Below are 20596 nucleotides of genomic sequence, written 5' to 3' on the forward strand. Positions count from 1 at the left end.
ATATTAACTGACCCTGGAGGTACAGGTGTTTTGATCTTTCTAAATGAGCTCTGTTAATAAAAGTTGCTTTAGTCAAATGATAGCTCATAAATATTCAATTTTGTTTTAAATTTCAAAACAAACTAACAAAAAGAAGTCTATTATTTCCTTATGAGATTTAACGTGGGGACAACAGGTAACAAGTAAATAGGTCAGCTGTACTTAGTTTTTGTTAAAAAGAAAATTTTACTTATCTTTCTATGAAATGTTAAACATTCTTCCCAGGATAACAAATTAATAAGATATTTATGACTCAAGGAAATAAAGAAGAAAAGTGTGATCTAAGATAGAGAAATTCTATTAACCCAGTTGATCTCAGTGACATTCAGAGAACACTTAACAGCAGCAGAATACGCATTCTAACATTTACCAAGATAGACCATATTTTCTGAGCTATAAAATGTCTCCATAAATTTAAAAGTAAAGTCATACAATCATAATGGCATTAAATCAGAAATCAGTAACAGAAAGATCTCTAAAATGTCTCCCATTTAGAAACTAAATAACACGCTTCTGAATAATTCATAGTCCAAAGAAGAAATCAAAAAGGAAAATAGAAAATGTTTTAAATTGATTCAAAATTAAAGCATCACATGTAAATGTTATGGGATGCAACCAAAGCATTATTAACAGAAAAATGTGTAACACTAAACACTACATTAGAAAAGAAGAAAGTTCTCAATGACCCCAGCATCCTCATGAAGAAAGTATAAAAAGAAGACTAAATTAAAATCAATCTTTAATTGATAAAGATCAGTGAATACCACTGATACAAAAATGAAAAAAGAAAATCAATTAAACCAAAAACTAGCTGTTTGAAATTACAATTGAGAAGCTTCCAGCCACACTGATCAAGAAAAGACGTAAATTATAAATATCTTGAATAAAAGAGGTGCTGTTACTATAGAAATTACAGATACTTTAAAACTATAAAAGAATGTTATGGGCTATTTTATGTCAATGAATTAAACAGTTTAGAAAAATAGACAAGATTTTAAATGACATATACAACCAAAAATTTACTAAAGTAGCAGCAAACTTATATTGCACTTAATTAAAGAAAATAAATTTGTATTTAAAATCTTCTCACAAAGAAAATTCTATGTCCAGATGGCTTCACTGGTAAAGTCAACAAAATATTTAAGAAAAAGAAATACCAAATGTTAATGAATTTAGATATTTAGGGAGAAGCTTTTAAAGAAAAGTGTTAAAGGGTTAGTCTGACTCTTTCTTCCTGTTTATAATAAAACTGGAAAGAAAAAACTTAAATTGAATGAGGAATTAGTCATCAAAAACGAACTAGGACTTGATAATTTGGAAATTTCTCAGCTTATCTAGAATCAGTAAAATTAAGACATTCACTGTCAGGAAATTGTGCTCTAGAAAAAAAGCTATGATGTGACTGGACAACAATTGTTTGCTAAAGATTTGCTTTGCAGAAAAACAAAAATGTCAGAGTAATTTAGTCACAGAATAGGGCTATTTGAAAATATTAAGGGCATGACTCTTAGATACCCTTACTCATCTCAGCAAAAGCCAAAATGGGAGATAGAATGATCCAGCCAAAATGGGAGATAGAAGAAGCTTTTTGTTTAAAAGAAGAATTCTCTGTGAACACAGGAGACCTACCTGGTTCTTGAAAAATTTATACTAACAGAAACACTGTCAGCTTCAGCTAAAAGGGACAGAGAGAGCATAGAGTAAAAGAAGAATGTCCTCTCATATTATGCAAGCAGGAAACAAGGTCTGATAAAACAATTCAGCTGCAAACACATTCTTCATGAAAAAGGGTGAATGATTCCAAGAGTGGATCCTGGCGCCCAGAGGACAGAGACGTGAACTAAAAGAGGATTATTCCCAGGTGTTGAAACTATGTTGTTTTCCCAGCCAGATTTCAGCACTTCTTGGGACTAATGACTCTTTTTGCCCTACGATGGATTATGTCCAGGGCCTCATTAACACCTAATTGAGATGATTCAGATGATGAGATTTGGATCTTTTGAGCTGATGAGACTGTGAGCTTTTAATCTTGTGTTAATGGTGTAATGGATTGAGGCTTCTAGGGATGATGGGTAGAGTGAATGTACTTTGCATGAGGGATGAATGTGAATCTTGGGCCAATCGGAAGATAGTGGTAAATAGAATAATGGCCCCTGAAGATATTCAATTTCCAAAACTTATGTATATGTTACTTTATATGGCAAAAGGGCCTTTGCGGAAATGATTAAATTGAGGATCTTGAGGTGTGAAGGTTAGTCTGGATTATCCAGGTGGGCCCAATGTAATCACAAGGGTCTTTCTAGGAGGAAGACAGGAAGGTGAGAGAGATTTGAAGATGGTATGTAGCTGAATTTGAAGATAAAGAAAGGAACCACAAGCCAAAGAATGCAAGAGGCTTTTAGAAGCTAAAAAAGGCAGGAACAGCCTCCCATCAAGCTCCAGCAGGAATGCAGTCGTGACACCTTGAGTTTAGCCTAGTGAGACTTCTGACCTCCAGAACTAGAATATAGAAGTGATGTTTCAAGACACGAAAATGAAGAACTAGAAGTATTGTTTTAAGCCTGTAAATTTGTGATACTCATTTACAGTAGTAATAGGAAATGAATATGCAAGCATAAGAAGTAAACTTTTTCTGTGGTTATTTTCCACAGTTTTTCAGTTATTTTCTGCCTTTTAAAGACATTTAATTATAAAATAAATATATATTAGTTTAGGAATACAATTTAAAATGTAGGAATGCTATAAAAGAAGAAAAAATCTTAACTGGGCTAAAGCGAACCCAGTATGTCATCCTATTACCTCAGCTTCTTCATCTTTGGATGAAGAGGTTGGTGACTGTTTCTTCTAATGTGAAAATAGCTCCAGACTGCTAACTTGTTCAGAATTTGACAAGGTGATAGGGGAAAGAAAAATGAAATATCAAAAATACTTACTATTTCCTTGTTCAATGGATAACACATGGATTCCTGATTGGGCGATGCTTCCTCTTGCTTCGATCTGAAGACAGAGGGAAATATGTTCATTACTGTTTTAAAAAATACATTTTAACCTAACTTTAAAACAGTCATGATATATTGGTGAACCATAATTGTATTACCCCAATCTATTTTGCTCACTAAACTTCCTTTTCAATATCTTCATATATGTGTCTTTACCTACTTTAAACAAAAAATATATAATTTTATAATGTTCTACTATTTAAAAATTTTCACTCCTAATAAATGTATTATATGTAAATATGTAAACAAAATTTATGCACTTTTTTAACAAACATTTCAAACATCTACCTTATGCAAACATATAGTGAAGGTAGACATAAAGTATACATCAATATTCTCTATTATTGCCTCTATTTTTAAAAAACTAAATGTATTGAGCATTCTCTATATGCCAGGAACTTAAGTAATTTAATATTAATTTGTGTAATTTACACTATAATTCCATGAAGTAGGTATTAATATTATCTACAGGACTAAGTTGAGATGACTGACATTTCTCTTTCCAGATGAAATTAGTAAACTATCCAAGGTCATATATCTAGGAAACAATAAACCTAGAAAATTCAAATTTATTGTTAATTTTTCTATTTTTCATGGAATGAAGAAAATGTTATTGATAATTAATGCTCTTATACAGAATTTCCTATATTTAACTTTTTCTTCTTAAAATGACTTAGTTGAGTTTTAGCCTTGGACATTTTAAATTTTGGGGCATTCATAGGAATATTGGCCTCAGAAGTTTCACTCCAACTTATAGTCTGCCTACTAATGTACATTTTCTCTGCAATCACACCAGTCATGAGCTTTGTAAAATAATTAGAATTGAATATTTTTCCAGATAATTGTTTAAAAGTTTTGTTTCCTTTTGAATTAGTTCATGGTTCTTAGCCTTTGGTTATTTATCTACTGAGTTCTAAGAAAAATTTTTCTCTTGGACTAAAATTATTTTATCCTAGGCTCTTTCCTCTCCTGCTCAATAAGTTGCTGTTGGGACTATGGAAGGAAAAATTCTAAAAGTTTTAGTGGTGACCAGAGCGTAGAGGAGATATTAAAGCATTCATACTTGTTAGGAAGTAACTTCTCTTCAAGCATAAAACAACAAAAAATGTATTATTGATATCTTGTAAATGGCATTACTTAGACAGGGACCCAGCAATTTTGGAGTCTATACAATCAGAAAGAGTTACAGTGGCTCTTATTCTTACCAAATAGTAGAAGGTGAATTCTTTTTCATCCTTGAGAATCTGTTTATTCAGGAGGTAATGTGCTTGAATCTCCTGGGTTTGCCCACAGATCAAAGTACCGATAATAGGTTTAAGGTGAATATAACTGTTGCTTGGGGAAACAAAATGCTTTGCAACATAATGTGTTTGTGTATGAAATTCTTGAACCCACCAGTTATCAAAACGATTGTCATTATCTTTGTATTTGACCTAATGGAAGGAAGAATAAATAAGCTGTTTATATATATGTATATATATGTAAATATATAAAGCAATATAACAAAGCCATATCAGAAGCTGCTTTCTTAAATATAGCATAATCTATAAACTGCTTCCCCTTGAGATCATTTAAGCTTATGCTATACTGATTTAGTAGATGTTATTCATTCACAAACAAGGTCAATTACTTTTTCTTAGCACCCTATGGCTGCAACTTGCATAAGGAGAACATTTAAACATTCAACACAAAACGAAAATAGTAGTATGCCAAAGAAACCAAGCAAGATCTAACTTGTACTAGAATCATAAAAATATTCAATTTTTCAAAGGAATACCAAGATGATATATTCAATGTCTCTTGAAGCTAAATCATATTGTCAACAGAGTTTACATACAAGTAAAAGATTTCTGACAGACTTTTCTGTTTTTTATAATTTCGGTCTCCACATGGCTTAATTTACATTTTACTCGTTATCACTTTTTTTTTTTAATTCCTGAAGTTCACGTGCTTCTCAAATATCTTTAATTCTAACCACAGTCATCTCTGTCTGTTTGATCCCAGATGCCCCTTTCCACTTACTGAAACTATAATAGAAGGTGATGTGTAGTTGGTGGTGTCGAGGGAAATGTTCACTAAACCATGCTCATCAGTAGTTGCACTGGAATGGTATCTAGCTTCCTCCACACTAACAAATACAGTTTTGTTGGGGATTGGCTGACGCTTTTCATTGGCTAGAAGAACCTAGAAATATAAAAGTCATAGCTGGTTAAAGTGTCATATGGCGATAACGTCTTCCACTCCGTCATGCTTACCTCCAGGTCACTCCCTGTTATTTACCGGCAGTCTTAGAATCTGAAAACAAAACTTTTCTGAGCTCTATACTTTGGTTTTTCTTTTTAATACTACTTCTTAAAAATCATTTTGAAGACAAATGGCAGTTTATTTTCTATTATTATTCTAAATTCACAAATCATAATTATATACATTTCTGGGGCACGATGTGATGTTTTGATATACTGTACAATGTGGAATGATTAAATAGACTAACATATATATCACCTCACTTATTTTTTCAGAGGAGACATTTGTAATTTATTTATTATCTTGAAATATACAACATATTATTACTGACTTTAATCATCCTGTTATGTGATAGATCTCAAAATCTTGAATCGTTTTCTTGGATATCTCATGGGCACTCAAATTGAGAATATCCAAAAGTGGGATCATCACACTATCATCTCAAACTTTCTCCATCTCCAGTGTTCTCTCTTTCAGTATATGGTTCATCCGTTAGACAATTGATGCAGGAATACTGAGGAGTTGGGTTTTTTAAATGAGTCATTTTCCTCTTTCACTGCTTGTTTCCAACTCATTGTCAAGTGCTGTCTCTTCTCCACATCTCCCATCAATACACGTTAATTCTATCTACCTCTCTCCAAATCTGTTGCTACCATTCTAGTTAGACCACAATATTTTTTCCCATCTGGTTTCCAGCAGCTTTCTATTTGATCTTCTGCATTTTCTTGTTGCTTCATTCTTGTCTGAACCATTCTATACAGCCTGAGCTAACCTGATCATGTTACTGTCTTTCTTAAGACTATCAGTCACTTCTCAATCCAAAATTCTTACCATATCTTAAAAGGCCTTAATAACTGTTCTTGCTTGCCTGCAATTATTCAGTCAATTCGGTCATGTTTTTAACCTTAGCGGTCATTACACTGGTTGCTTTTTGGTTCTTTGCTCTTGAAAAACTGTTTCATACCTAGAGCCTTTGGCATTCTCCCTTTTATCTTACATTTCTGGCCATGTCATACTCATCCTTCAAATAATCAGTTCTTCTCATCATCTTCTCTGTACCTGAAATGGCTATATGAATCTATATCTGTATATTTATTAATTTCTTGATAATTTGATATGAAGTACTAGGATAAATGAAGAAAATATAAAATCCAAGTATAAAATATCAGATATACAATTCAAAATATAACCTGAAGCATTTGCTCATGAATTGTTAATTAAAAGATTAGTTACTACAAAAGATAATTTAAAATACCTAGAAATCTTACATCTCTTATATGAAAGAAAATTGATAGTTTACTAAATGATTGGCTCTAAAATGTGTCAATATTGATATCTGTTTTAAACTTTAAAATGAAAACTACTTTAAAAAGTACCAGTAATAAAACATTCAATCATCTAGACGAATGTTTGAATTCTTCCTGTAAAAATTATGTTATAAAATCATTGTTTATAAAGAGACAATCAAACAGTATGCAGCTGAACTACACAAATGTATAACAGAGGCATGTGAGGAAGTTAGTAAAACATGCTTTGTTTTTCTGAATTTTGCACTTATATTTGCTTTTAAAATTATAATTTGCTGTACTTTTTTCTATTTGAAATACTATTTTTTAAAGTAAACTTTGATTTTGTGATTTAAAACTTAGTTTCTTAAAAACCTCATGCCCTGAACACCAAGTGAGAATTTATGCTGCCTTCGCAAACTGTTGAAAGAGGCACTCCCTAGGGAGAAATAACTTTTGGCACATTGCATAGCAAAGCTAAAGTTACAAAAGCAGGCTAAAATAGCTCTTTCACCACACATATATTTTTATTTCTCCCATGTCCTCTATAGGAAGTCGAGTATGGGCACAAGAGCTGTCTCAGAAGATCCTGACTTTAGGTTCATAGTCTGGAAAAGTTTTAAATTAAGTATATGAAGTTTTTTTTTTAAGGACTGTTTCCATGTCATTGAAAATATATTAACAAAACTCCATATTGATTCACTCAAAAAAAAAAACACACAGAAAATAATTATCAAGAGTTTCAAAGACTCTGTAGTCCTCCACACTATGAAAAATAATATAGCTGTCCTTTTGTGTCAAGAGGCTGAAAGAGTGGAAAACAATGATTTTATGTGACAGGAGAAGGGAGAAAACTAACCAGGCACTGTTAATTATTTTATGGTTAGTATTTTATTTAATCCTCCCAGCAAATCTAAAAGATAAGCATTATCCACGTTTTATTTGCAAATGAGAAAATTCAATCAAAAAAAAAAGATGAATAATTTCCCCAAGGTCAAACGCTATTAGTTGCAGACCCATAATTAAAACCCAAGTCCAAAGCTCTTCCTGCTATATACACACACTGCTTCTACTAGAGGAGAGGGTGGGGAAACAGCTTTTAGTGACACAAATTCCCATGATTCCAGACCACATGGCAGTTTCCCAGGGGTGGCAGAAAAAGCCTAAAATGTAAAAAGTACAGGCTGACACCGAGGCCCGTGGTAAATGCCTCATTGTATTGTGGGAAGTCTGATGGACACTTGGTAAATGGGGAGGAAGACGCATTCCCTTGCCTAGGGAGACGAATGTGAGAGCGCCTTCCTTTAAACTTTTCGTCCTAAGTACGTCTGCTCGTAGAAAAAGCAGAATAACATCTTCTAGAAAAATCGCACGAGAGAAAACCGCAGCAGAACTCCTGCCGCTAATATAAATGCCCTCCCCCTAGATCTACCCACAAATTTCCGTTAAAAAAACAATACAGCAAATGGAGCAGCCATTCAACCCACCGAAAATGAGATATTTATCAACAATAAAACTGCGGAGACTAATCAAAATATCTAGGTTCTCTGCAATCAGTTGGAATTGTGTCAACTCATTTACTGATCCAACAAATACACACTGAATGCCTGCTACGTTCCAGTCACTGTTCTAGGTGCTGAGGACACATGAATAAACCAAGTAAATGAAGATCCTTGCCCCCTTGGAGCTGATGTTCTTAGACTGACCATGGTTGCACAGAATCCCTTCATGCTAATCAGAATGTGAAAGTCATATTTTTTATTAATAAAAAGAAAATTAAAAAAAAAAGCCTCATGCCCCAAACTGTGATCATGTTAAAAATATTTTTTTTTTACCTGTCCATACCAGGGGAGTCCACGTCTGTAGTTTGAATTTGCTTTAGTAAATTTCAGTATGCTTAAGTTATTTGTGATCCCACATGATCCATACCCAGTTAATTCCAGCCCTGAAAAAGAAATGAAGTTGAACCATTCTGTGTATTAAAAACTCTCCTCCTACTTCCCCCCCAGCCTCACGTCATCATAGCAAAATACCATCCACATTCTCTTTTCTTTATTCTTCCCAGAGTTTCCCACACTTACAAGCTATTTGAATAGCAACTTGACATTAGCCTCACCTGCACATGAAACAGTATTGGTACCCATAATCCCTAATTCCTCTGGTTTTCCACCCATGTTATTGATTTTCTCATCTCCTCTATGATCTTGCTCCATCTTGGTTTCCCCCTCTCTCACATCCCTGCTCTCCCTCCACAACTTTCTGTACACGATTGGATTCTTCACAATCACACTGGCCTAAAATGTGCTTGAATTTCTGATACAAACTTTGTTTCCAGAAAGACCTGTCGTTTCACTGCATCACCTATCCAAAGGATGGTGGACATCTGGTGCTTTTCCATTCCGTGACGTGTACTCTGCATCTTGTTCTCATCAAACTCTTAAAAGATCCCTTACTTGCCCTCCATGTTGAATTCTCATCTCAGACTTCATCATGGATAAACTCTCAGTAGTACTCCACACTGAGTATCACTGAAACTCTTCCTTTCAGGGGCTTCCAAAAAATTATCCTTTTTTTTTTTTTGCCCCAGCTCTATGATTCTTATTTAATTATGCTGATTTATTTGTTACTTTCTATCTCCGAAATTCAGTTGTTTCTGTCCTTGGACAGAAACCTCTTTGTCCTGTCTCTATCCTAAATTTAGCAGTGCTGAATGAGCTCACTTTCAGAGTATTTGCACTTACCCTTAAGAAGACATAGACACAACGAGAATGGATTTAGATTTACATCTCTGGTCTTAATTTAACTCTGGCTCTCTTTTAAAATTATCAGCTAAATACATCCCCTTGCATTTTGATATTCCAAATTACAGTTAATTATCTTTAACACATCTCATTGCAATAGTTCTTTTTCATCAACTCAATATCCTGGTTAATGGCATTTCCATTTCCCAGGCCCCAAATTTAGAATCTTTGGGGTCACCTTTATTAATCTTCTGATGTACCACATTGTAGCACATTTTTTCATCTAGCCTATCGTCTTCAGGTCTGCTAGACTTACTTTTAAAGAACATCAATTTATTCAGATTATTCTTCTCAAATATATTGAAAGATATCCAGGCTTTTCAGAATAAATTTAAACTCTTTAGTGTATGATTTGCTTTTCTTCACATCTTAGCACCAGCCTACATTTTCAGATTCTTCTGAGATCAAACACGGTTTTTGATGCTTATCACATTTTCCCCGTCCATCATTAATCTTTCAAAATATTACCTACCTATATAAATCAGTTGAAATGCTATTTTATCTATAAGGTTTTCTTTGGGCTCCAGAAGGTATACTAGAATTAATTACCACTCTTCATATTCACTTGGCCCTCATTTTTGCATTTCTTGCAGAAATTTTATTGTGCCTTTGTGCATACACACACACTTAATTTCTGTGGTTAGATGCATAATTCCTTGAGGGCATGCACCATGTTATTTTCATAACCTCCAGAAACTATAGAGTGCTTTACATGAAATGAAAGTTTGATAAATGGGTATCACATTAATAAATATTTAAAAACAATACAAACCAGTTCCTTCCTCTTTGACTTTGGCTTCCACTTCTATTTTCATGTCATACCCTTTTTGTTTCAGCTGAAATTTTTTAGTTTTTAAGAGTTGTGTGAAACATCCTTCATTGTTTGCCTGAAGAGAAAGGAAGAGAATTCTTGGGTCTTCCAATTTGCTACTTAAAAAGTTAGCTGTCAATTTATGAGAATTTTTCATTGGTCATAAAAATAAATGTAACAAATGTTCTGACCATCTTTTGGTGCTTATCGTTTCCCAGCCCAAGAATGACATAATGTTTCTTCATTCATCATCGATTTACTCATTATCAACCTTTGGCTTCTCCCCTCTCTTCTGAAAACTGATCCCATTTCTGCCATATTAAACTTCCCAGAGTTTCCAAATGTGCCGTGATATTTCATAATTCTATCTTTTTGCATATGCTGTTCCACAAATGATAAGTTTCTTTCTCCCATTCTTACTTTAACCAACAGTTAGGCTCCTCAAAACTTAGAGATAACATATTCTGAGAAGGCGTTCATAACCACCATTACCTAGATATTGACTAAGGATTGCTATGTTTGTTTTTTTTTGTTGTTGTTGTTTGTTTGAGACAGAGTCTCACTCTGTCACCCAGGCTAGAGTGCAGTGGACATGATCATGGTTCATTGCAGCCTCAACCTCCTGGCTCAAGTGATCCTCCTACCTCGGCTTCCCAAGTAGTTGGGACAACAGGTACGTGCCACCACACCTGGCTGATTTTTTATATTTATAGAGGCAGGGGGATGTCACTATATTACACAGGTTGGTCTCAAACTCCTGGGCTCAAGCAGTCTTCCCATCTCAGCCTCTGAAAGTGCTGGGATTACAGGTGTAGGCCACTGCACCCAGCAAGGATTGTTATGTTCTCAACTGTATATTCTCAATATCTAGGACATTAATAGGAAGATATACATTTATTAAATAGATGAATCCTTGCCATAAACAAGCTTTCAACTAAACTTTGGGGTACATGTTTTAATAAAGATTTGTTTTCATTTAAATGTTTTTATAGGAAAGTATTGCATAATAAAATATAATCATATTTAATTTATTCTTATATAGATGTCATGACTCACTTGAAAATAGAAGTTAATCCTAGTCTCCCTGATACATTACAGATTTGGGCAGCTAGATTCCTCCCATGGATCTTGCTTATCAGTGTCTGCCTTGGTGTTCATTATTATATTGGTTACTCTGGCCTCTCATTCATTTGCTCTCTGCAGCTTTGATAACATTCTTTTCCATACCCTTGAGGTAAGAGGTGGGACTCAGCTTTGGAAGTGGGTCTCACACACTGGACCAAATTGAGAACTCACTAAAACAGGGATGCAGGGGAGGCTGCTTTCCATAAGACATGCCCATCAGTGTGCCAGGTCAGTTTACCGTTGCCATGGCATCACACAGAGGTAATGCCCTTTTCCATGGCAATGGCCTGATGACCCAGAAGTTACCACCTTTTTCCTGGAAATTTCTGCATAATCGGCCTCTTAAGTTCCATGTAACTAAAAGTGGGTATAAATGTGACTGCAGAACTCCCTTTGAGCTACTACTGTGGGCACACTGCTGATGGGGTAGCCCTGGTCTGCAAGGGGCGGTACCTCTGCTGCTGCTGTGCACTGCTGCTTCAGTAAAAGTTTTTGTCTCTAACACCTCTGGCTTGCCCTTGAATTCTTTCCTGGGTGAAGAAAAGAGCCCTCTTGGGCTAAATCCCCATTTGGGGGCTTGCCTGCCCTGCATCACCCTTCCAGTGTCTGTGCATACTGCCACACCCTGGACTTTTACACACTCTGCCTCTGAAATCAGGAATTTTTGCCCCTTTAGAAAAAATACATCACATCCTACTTTCAGCTGTTTCCCTTAATTATTCTTATTTCACTTCTTCCTTATGTGTATTGGGCCTCCGATCTATAGTCCATCGAAGTCTTCTTCTCTTCAGCCTTAAGCCTATACTGGTTTAACATTCCTTCCTCCAGTGCGGTTTACATTCCACGGCATTGCCATTTGATTCTCCCACTAGCCAAATTCTTAACACCTGCCACATATATTTTTCTGTTATCTGTTTGATAAAAGCCAACTTTGGATCCTTCCATATCCTTCTATGCCCTTATGTCTGGCATTTTGACTGCTGTTGGAAGGAAGTTACCAAACTGACCAAATAAATACCACTCTGCACCCTGGAGCCTAGCCCTCAAGGAAGCCCCTAACACTGTCAGGCGATCTTAGAATTTTTCCCCTACTCCTCCATTTTGCCTGATGAGTATTTCAGATTCTCTGTTGTATTGTATGCACTATTGTAATCCATGAGAAGAGAAAACCTTGGTATTAGTGTCCCGAGGAGAGCAGTTTCCACATACCTGTTGACTGAATTCTTCACAGATATCACATGAATAGTTATTGTTGCAGGTTCGTTGGAATGACAAATATTTTCTGCATACACTAAGTGTCACTAGACCAGGGACAGGCTCTCCGTATGTGTACCTATAACAATAAGGTGGTCACGCAAAAAGCTATTTAATACAAATAGTACAGATGTTTCTTCACCTGATTTGATTCATTAATACATCCACCGTAAGCAACTCTATTGCCTCCCATATTATTTGCATTTTATAAACACTTATTCTGAGAGACTGTGTCTTAATTGTCTATAACTCTAAGAAAAAATACTGGAAGAATCTTTTTGGAACAGCTCCAAATGGAAAATCACCAATTTAGTTTTTCTCAGATCTTTCTTCCCTCTCAGTAGCTGTTTTACTATTAGATGGTCCTACTTCCCACTTTCTCTGCTGTCAGACTATCTCAATCCTGATTTCAGCTTTGACAACACCTCCTACATTGTTTTAGGGCAACATATTAAGAATATGTAGAGAGTGTATTTCTGAGTTCTCCTTGATTTATAAGTACTTTAAGAGGGTAAATGAGAAGTTAGATGGAAAAGCAGTAGCTATAAAACAAAAATGTTATATCATAATGAATCAGTTTAATTCTGCCTAATATGATCGGAGAATATGACACAAAGCCATAACTAATTTGTTGTTTCTCAAAGCACATTTTGTGGACCACCAGCATTGAAATGATCTGGGATATGTGCTGACACGTGGATTTCTGAGACTTTCCTCAGATGTATAATTGGAATCTTTGGACCTGGGGCCATGGAATCTGCATTTTAAGTAAGCACACACCCTCACCCATAGATTCTGATGAATATTGATGTTTGAAACTATTGCCTTAGCCCAAATGGTGGGGCAGATAAGTTTACGGTCAGTTCCCCAAGCTTCCCCTTTGTATTGTTTTTTTCCCTGAATTCCAGTAAGTGCTGATAAAGTCATAAATCATCTACTAAATTTCAGTTACTCTTGGAATCTTTAAATCTGGATCAAAAGGCTTTCCTTTTGATGAAAAAATTTAAAGCACTGAGTGTAGTGAGAAGGATGAAAACATGTTGTTCATACTACTCCCAAAAGCAAGAGGGGACATTTCTCTCTTGTGTGTGGAGGATGCTATAGTGCACTAAAAGGCAGTAAAAGGCAATCAAAGGAAGAAATAACTACAATACCTATTTTTAACTCTATCATATGCATCCAGGACTTGAGCCTAGCTTCCTCCCAATGATTTTCCACCTTTTCTAATAGTTTAAGAAATTAGAAGCAATAAAGAAAAGGGAGATAACAGCACACAGAAGGCGTGAGCATGAGATCCGTAGTTGGATGGACTAGATTCGGTTTAGCACTGAGTCTAGGATACATACATGCTTCATAAAGCTAGATTGCTTTTTAAATTGCAGAAGCAATATAGAATAGTGATGAAGAGTTTGGGGTCTGGTTCCAGAACATTGGATTTAAATTCCAGTCTGCCATTTACTACCTGCTGTAATGTGAGCAAATTTCTTACTCTTTAAATGTTATAGTTTCCCCATTGTAAAGTGAGGATAACAATCCTTCCCATCCCACAGGATTACCTTCAGAATAAAAATGTACGTAAGCACAAGGCACTTAGAACATTGTCTGGCACATTTTAAACATCCAGTAAATGGTTTTATGATTAGCAGACATGTCATCTGCAACCGTCCCTGCTCCCTACTGTGAGCTTGGGCCAGCTACGAAATACTTCCAAGTTTAATAACTGTTATGGACAATACCTCCCCTCAAATAGAGTATGGAAATAGAAATGAGATGAAAAAAATGCAACTCACAAGGCACAGGCGATTACCACAAATTCTTCATCTAGAAGACCAATAACCTTGGGCATTTTTACTTGGACCTCAAATTTAGGCAAAACTGTTTTCATAAAAGAGAAAAAAAAATGGTGAGAGTGGGCAGGAGATCTTGCGAGTATTAGTAATAGATGCTATGACAGAACCTTTACTATGTGATCACATGAAATGACTTCAGCTGCACTAGGGAGCCCAGGGACAATACTGAGATGGAGATGACATCATTACCATGAGCAATCTGTACTACGTTCACTTGGTTAAGCTGATAATACATTACTCTCTTTCTCTGAATTTGTGCAAGATTTCCCAAAGAGAGGGAAAGCAGCACCATTAGTCCCTGAAGATCATCACAGTTAGATGTGGTAAAAAGGGACCAATAGGTTCCAATATATTCTTATTTGTTCCCTCCCTAAGCCCAGCTCTTCTTCCCAAATACTAGCCCTGCTGACTAACAGAGGTCGCAGGCCCACCATCTGACACTTGGCTATGAACCTACTGAAGTGCTAGCTATGCAGAGCGCAGAGGCAATAGCCTCGCATAGATTCTTCTGTCAGCGCCTCTGCATGGTTGGTCCACTTGGGCAGCTGAGAGTACCCGTCTTCCTAGACCTTTAAAAGCTCACATTTACATATCCGCAATCATGCTTCAGAACTGGCTAGTAATTTTCTCTCATCTGTCAAATCCTCCTGTTGGCCTCTTACTTTTCTAGCTTCTCTCACAGTTTTGTAAGGTGTTATTCCTATAATATATTCCTATTCTGGGATTCTGATGGCAGTTCTGGTGAGTTTTGGGAACCATGTTTTGTGATAGGACTTCTCAGCCATGGCATGAAACATTTCATTTACATTACAAAATACACATAACTGATGACTAGTAAGATGGCTTCAATGTCTGACTTAGTAATCGACTATGGTCGAGTATTAACTAAATCAACTGTGTTAAAGTTTAGTTGATTGCTACACTTATTTGAACTATAGTTTAGTTGATTACAAAATTCTATGATTTAGGAATCATAGTTGATTAGAGTAGCATAGGTGTAGGTTATAGACAACCATAAAATAATCCCAGGAAATACTTTCAGTTATAAAATATAAAAAACAGGCCAGGCACGGTGACTCACGCCTGTAATCCCAGCACTTTGGGAGGTTGAAGCAGGCAGATCACAAGGTCCATAGATGGAGACCATCCTGACTAACATGGTGAAACCCCGTCTCTACTAAAAACACAAAAAATTAGCCAGGCATAGTGGCACAAACTTGTAATCCCAAACTACTCGGGACGCTGAAGCACGAGAATCATTTGAACCCCGGAGGCAGAGGTTGCAGTGAGCTGAGATCGTACCATTGCACTCCAGCATGGGCAATGAGCAGGAGTCCGTCTCAAAAAAAAATGAAAACCCCCCAAAAACAGGTACATAGTGTATGTAAGTGACACAATGTATTGGTTAACAACTTATGTTTGAGAGGGACAGCAGGGGGTGGGGAGTTGGGGAGAGATAGCATGGGGAGAAATGCCAGATATAGGTGATGGGGAGGAAGACAACAAATCACACTGCCATGTGTGTACCTATGCATCAATCTTGCATGTTCTTCACATGTACCCCAAAATCTAAAATGCAAAAAAAAAGAAATAAACAGAAAAAAAAAGATCAAAGGGATCTATTCAAATCTTTCTGCCTCTTAATGACTCTGGATTTTTGTAAGTTACTAACTTTCCCAGTACTGATACGGTCATTTGCAAAATGGCATAATAGTAGTATCTGCCCCAGAGGGGCATTGTGAGAATTAAATGAGGTAGTACACAAAAAGCACTTAGCAAACATATAGGTACATTTAAAAGCTTGCTAATTTTCAATTGTCATATGCTAGACCTTTGATTCCTACATATATGTAAAAACTATCTAATATTAAATACTCTGATGTTATAAATGCCCTACACATGTAGCATTCTTACCATATTCATTCACCTCAAATGAGTGCTTTATATCCTTCCCTGACTTTCTCTGCAGTATGATATTGTAGGAACCCAGAGACGGCTCCACTGATAGCGGGAAAGAGAGTTGGCTGAGTCCCGTTTCCAATTTGAGACTTTGCCAGTGGAAAATTCGGTCACTCTTGGGGTCCTATAGGGAAAAATAGTATGAGATCATAGAAACAATTGAAATATATACCTTTCAGTAGAACGGCAGATTTACAGATAAGAATGGTATAGGGAGCTATATCACAGGTGGTTGGTAAACTGGCCCAAAGGTATTAGCAAAGGTTTATAGGAATTCCAGCTGGAGATAAGGCCAATAAGTTTACTAGCTCTGAGATATTACAGATAACATTCCATACTGATGCCGGTTTTTGGTATTATGTATGTTTAGGTTGGTCAGAAATATTGGACGAGTCACTGAATTGCATCATCTCAAGAAAAGTTCCTCCATTTATATCTTATCCACTTAGAATTTAAGGTGGTTAGGGAAAACAGTATTTGTTTAGCTTTGGTGAAATGGGGAGGGGAGAAGGGAGAGAGGCAGTTTAATGTAACTTGTAGTGAATCCTCATTCCAGCTGTAATGTACAGTATAACACTTACCTCGATATAAACCACTGGAAACTGAAAAGAAAAGAAGCTAGTATGAGCACGTGGTAGAATACAGAAGGACAAAGACATGACACAAGCACTGACAGAGCGTATGGACAGAGAAAGTGAATTTCTGTATTCCAAATGAGGAAATACCTTGTTTGCTTCACAGCACTTTATATGTTTAGTTTGGGACTTACATCTCTCAGGAAGTCATGACTTTCCTGTTGTTAAATAACGTACAATTGAGGAAACCTATTTGGATAAAAAGGTCTGAATAATAAGTTTATTATTATTTCACAATGATGTTCGTGTAAGAGGGAAATCAAATTCACACTTTTATTCAATGAAAGTAACTGGAATCTTTACGAGGACCTCAATTGCATGCTGAATTCATTTTAAGAATGCAGTGTATGGAGTACCTTGATTCTGACCTCTTTTATTCTTCTAGCAGACGTACCCTTATGAAATCTTTCTGTAGTGGGTTTAAAGTACCTCTTTTATTGGTCTCAAGTTTCCCAAAAGAATAGGGCTTACATTTTCCCTCAACCTTCACCTATCGTTATGAGACTCACCATTTCATCAACAGGGTGGAAATTGACATCCACAGAGACAATACGGAATTTCACTGAAACAGAGATATTTTCCTGTGAAATACCCCAGTGGAGCCTGAGGGAGTAACAGCATCCCTGGATTCCCAGGACTGCAGAATAAAGTAATGAAGAAGCTCCTCCCCTCTCCCAAAGGTCCGCTTGCTCATTCGATTCCCCATACCTGTTTGTCCTGGTTTGTATATGTGTTTGTCTGTCTGGACAAAGACTAGGTTCTCTGGCGTGGTTACGTATACTGGTTTCCTCTTTTTGAAATGCAGAGTTGGCCCCTTTACCTCCACAGCAATGTCCGCCCAGGAAAATGCTAATTGTGGAATCTGTAAAACAGAAATGAGCTGAAGAATCTGCCCAGACTCACTTCCAAATTTCTCAGCCATTAGGAGTTTCTGTCTTCCTGGTTATTCCCTAGAATTAGTAAGGGACAAAGTCAAGGATTATGCTCCTTGTTTTAAAAGTAGATTATTATGATGTTGTAACGTGACAGTAACAAAATTGAAGGAGAAAATATTGCAATAAAATGAGGTAGTTCTTCAAGCCAGTTATGACTGAAATGGGATGCTTGCACTTTCATAGCAAAATGGTGATATTAAAACAATTATTAAATTTTATTTTTCAAAGGTCAAAAGCATTATATATTATCTGGCTAGGCATGGTGGCTCATGCTTACAGTCCCAGCACTTCGGGAGGCCAAGGTGGGCAGATTGCTGGAGCCCAGGAGTTCAAGACTAGCCTGGGAATCATAGTGAGACTCCCACCTCTACAAAAAATAAAAAAAACATCATCTAGGCATGACAGTGCATGTCTATAGTCCCAGCTACTCAGGAGGCTGAGGTGGGAGAATCACCTGGGCCTGGGAGGTCAAGGCTGCAATGAGCCATGATGGCACCACTGCACTCCAGCCTGGGTGCCAGAAAGAGACCCTGTCTCAAAAACAAAAATTATATGTTATTATTTGTGATAATCACGTATAATTAAACACTTAATACCTTAAGTAGTAAAAGGTCAAAAGGACAATACATCAACTATCAACCATTGGTGAGATCTTAGATAATAAGTCAGTCATTTGACTTTATAGATCTCAGCGTTTCTGTCTGTAATGGCATGAATATTATTTATCTCAGAAGTTTAAGATCAGATAAAATCATTTCTGTAACTACTGTTACAGTTTATGCATGGCACTCTGTAAATATTATGTGAGCATATTCAGTAGAACTTCCATTCCTAAAATCTAATTTGAGATTCACTCTGTATTCCTTATTTTTCCTTCATTATGCAATGTTATTTTCAAAGGATCAGAAACAAAGATATCAGCTAATATGCTCTTTCTCTACCCATCTCCCTTATTTCAAGGAGCAGTACTGACAGTGAAGGGACGGCAGTAGAAAGAGTTTCTTCTGGTCACCCGGTCTGTGAGGAGGGGCCTGCTCTGCATTTCATACTTCAGAGTTACTTTCAGTGTCACCGTCTCATTCAGGTGATTAAGGATGACACAGGCCTGTTCAGGAATTCCACTGTAGAGGTGAGATGGGACCAGCAGTAGGTACTGCCTGTGGAGGAGAGAGGTCCAGATTAACTATGGAGGGGTCAAAAAGACATCATTATTATGACCATATTCTAGATAATCTTTGCTTTTGTCACCAGTCACGGAACAGAGATGTGTTTCAGCAGGAGTGTATTCTCCAAAGGCCAACCCAAAAGATCTGAGGAACTGAGAAAACCCCAAATTAAACCCCAGATATGCTTCTCTTCTGTTGTGGAAATATTCACCCACATAATATTAGAAATCCTGTTGATAGCCAGGGGTAAGTAATCCATGAGTCACTATATATTTTGAATACAAATTTCAAAATTTTAAGATATGAATTAATCAACAAATCATCATTGAAAGCATTAAGAACCTCTCTGCATGTGGTCTTGGGTTTGGCATGGATGATACTACAAATCTCTTTGTTCCAGGAAACTACAAAAAAAATACGTTTAATACATTGGGAGAAGCTGAATTGCTCATCACTGCAACTTTGGGAGTAGCCATAACTTTTCTTTCTTTAGCTCTTTGGTGATGGAGACAAGGCATGCTGGGCTAGGCTTACCACCAGATACATTGCCAGATACACCTGGAAGAAAATACCACTCTCCTGTCACCAATTGCCTCTCACAGTCACCCAAACAGACTACATCTTGGGATGCTGTAGGTGTGCACACTCTTCTCTCTCTTCTTGAGTGTCCCTGTCTACCTGGAAAACTTCTATGTGCTTCATTAGACTTATCTCAAAAGTGACTTTCTCTGCGTGGAATTTGGTGAAGCCCTCTCTCTTACATCAGGCCTCACGAAGAGTGAGGTTTCTTTGGAAGTAGTCTGTCAGAATCCTGCAATGCCTGCTTCTGATTTGTTCTATAGTTCATTCTCTGTGCACCATCTCTCTACTTTTCCATACTGTGAGGTGCTGAGAGCAGCTTCTGACTTTTGTTAAACTGTAGAATCCCAAGACCTAATGCCAGCTCCTAACGGTGTGCCAAGGATTGAGTGAACTGCCACAAAAATCCTAGCTTGTCTGTAGATCATGCATTCATCTTGACAATCCTTGACTTGAGAAACACATAGTTACTGAGTCATTTCACAACTGTTACAACATGCAATCCATTTTATGAATCAATAAAAAATGTGTCCCTTTTTGGGTAGGAATTCTGTTTTCTTTTTTGGTAAATGTTTCATAGATGTTACTGACCTATGTCTGTGAGTTTCCTGAAATTGGTGAATGTCTCTTTCCACATGAGCAGTAATGACTTAATGATTCTTCCTAGCTCTTTTGACAGCAGATAATTGTGTAGGGAATTAGGAAATACAGATCAAAGAGATAATACAGCGGGAAAAAAGGAGGACAATGTAATTTTCTGGAAATAGTGCTTACGGTTCTGCAGCAGCTGAAGCATCGCTGGGAAGGAGCAGCAAGAGCAGGATCAATACCGGCTGGGGCAGTTGATTTCCTGTCATGGTGCCGCGAGGAGGAGGGCAGAATGGGAGTCTGGAGCCCTCAATTCTTTGAACCA

At 36.7% G+C, this 20596-nt stretch overlaps 1 protein-coding gene across 1 annotated transcript in view; it reads right to left on the reverse strand.

Annotated features, from left to right (window-relative positions):
* LOC105731139 (pregnancy zone protein-like) overlaps positions 1–20596 on the reverse strand; it is a 51935-nt gene extending 31339 nt beyond the window's left edge. Inside the window, exons 1-13 of the mRNA XM_064377478.1 lie at positions 20458–20596; positions 18912–19095; positions 17712–17865; positions 17513–17565; positions 16950–16970; positions 16324–16492; positions 14350–14434; positions 12515–12638; positions 10142–10256; positions 8404–8513; positions 5061–5222; positions 4244–4471; positions 2973–3036 (exon numbers count right to left, since the gene is read on the reverse strand). Of these exons, the coding sequence (XP_064233548.1) occupies positions 2973–3036; positions 4244–4471; positions 5061–5222; positions 8404–8513; positions 10142–10256; positions 12515–12638; positions 14350–14434; positions 16324–16492; positions 16950–16970; positions 17513–17565; positions 17712–17865; positions 18912–19095; positions 20458–20540 (1552 nt within the window). The 5' untranslated portion in view covers positions 20541–20596. The remainder of the gene's footprint in view (positions 1–2972; positions 3037–4243; positions 4472–5060; positions 5223–8403; positions 8514–10141; positions 10257–12514; positions 12639–14349; positions 14435–16323; positions 16493–16949; positions 16971–17512; positions 17566–17711; positions 17866–18911; positions 19096–20457) is intronic.

This window comes from Aotus nancymaae, unplaced genomic scaffold, assembly GCF_030222135.1.
Source record: "Aotus nancymaae isolate 86718 unplaced genomic scaffold, 86718_ANA_hifiasm-v0.15.2.pri h1tg000016l, whole genome shotgun sequence".
Classification (NCBI taxonomy): Eukaryota; Metazoa; Chordata; class Mammalia; order Primates; family Aotidae; genus Aotus; species Aotus nancymaae.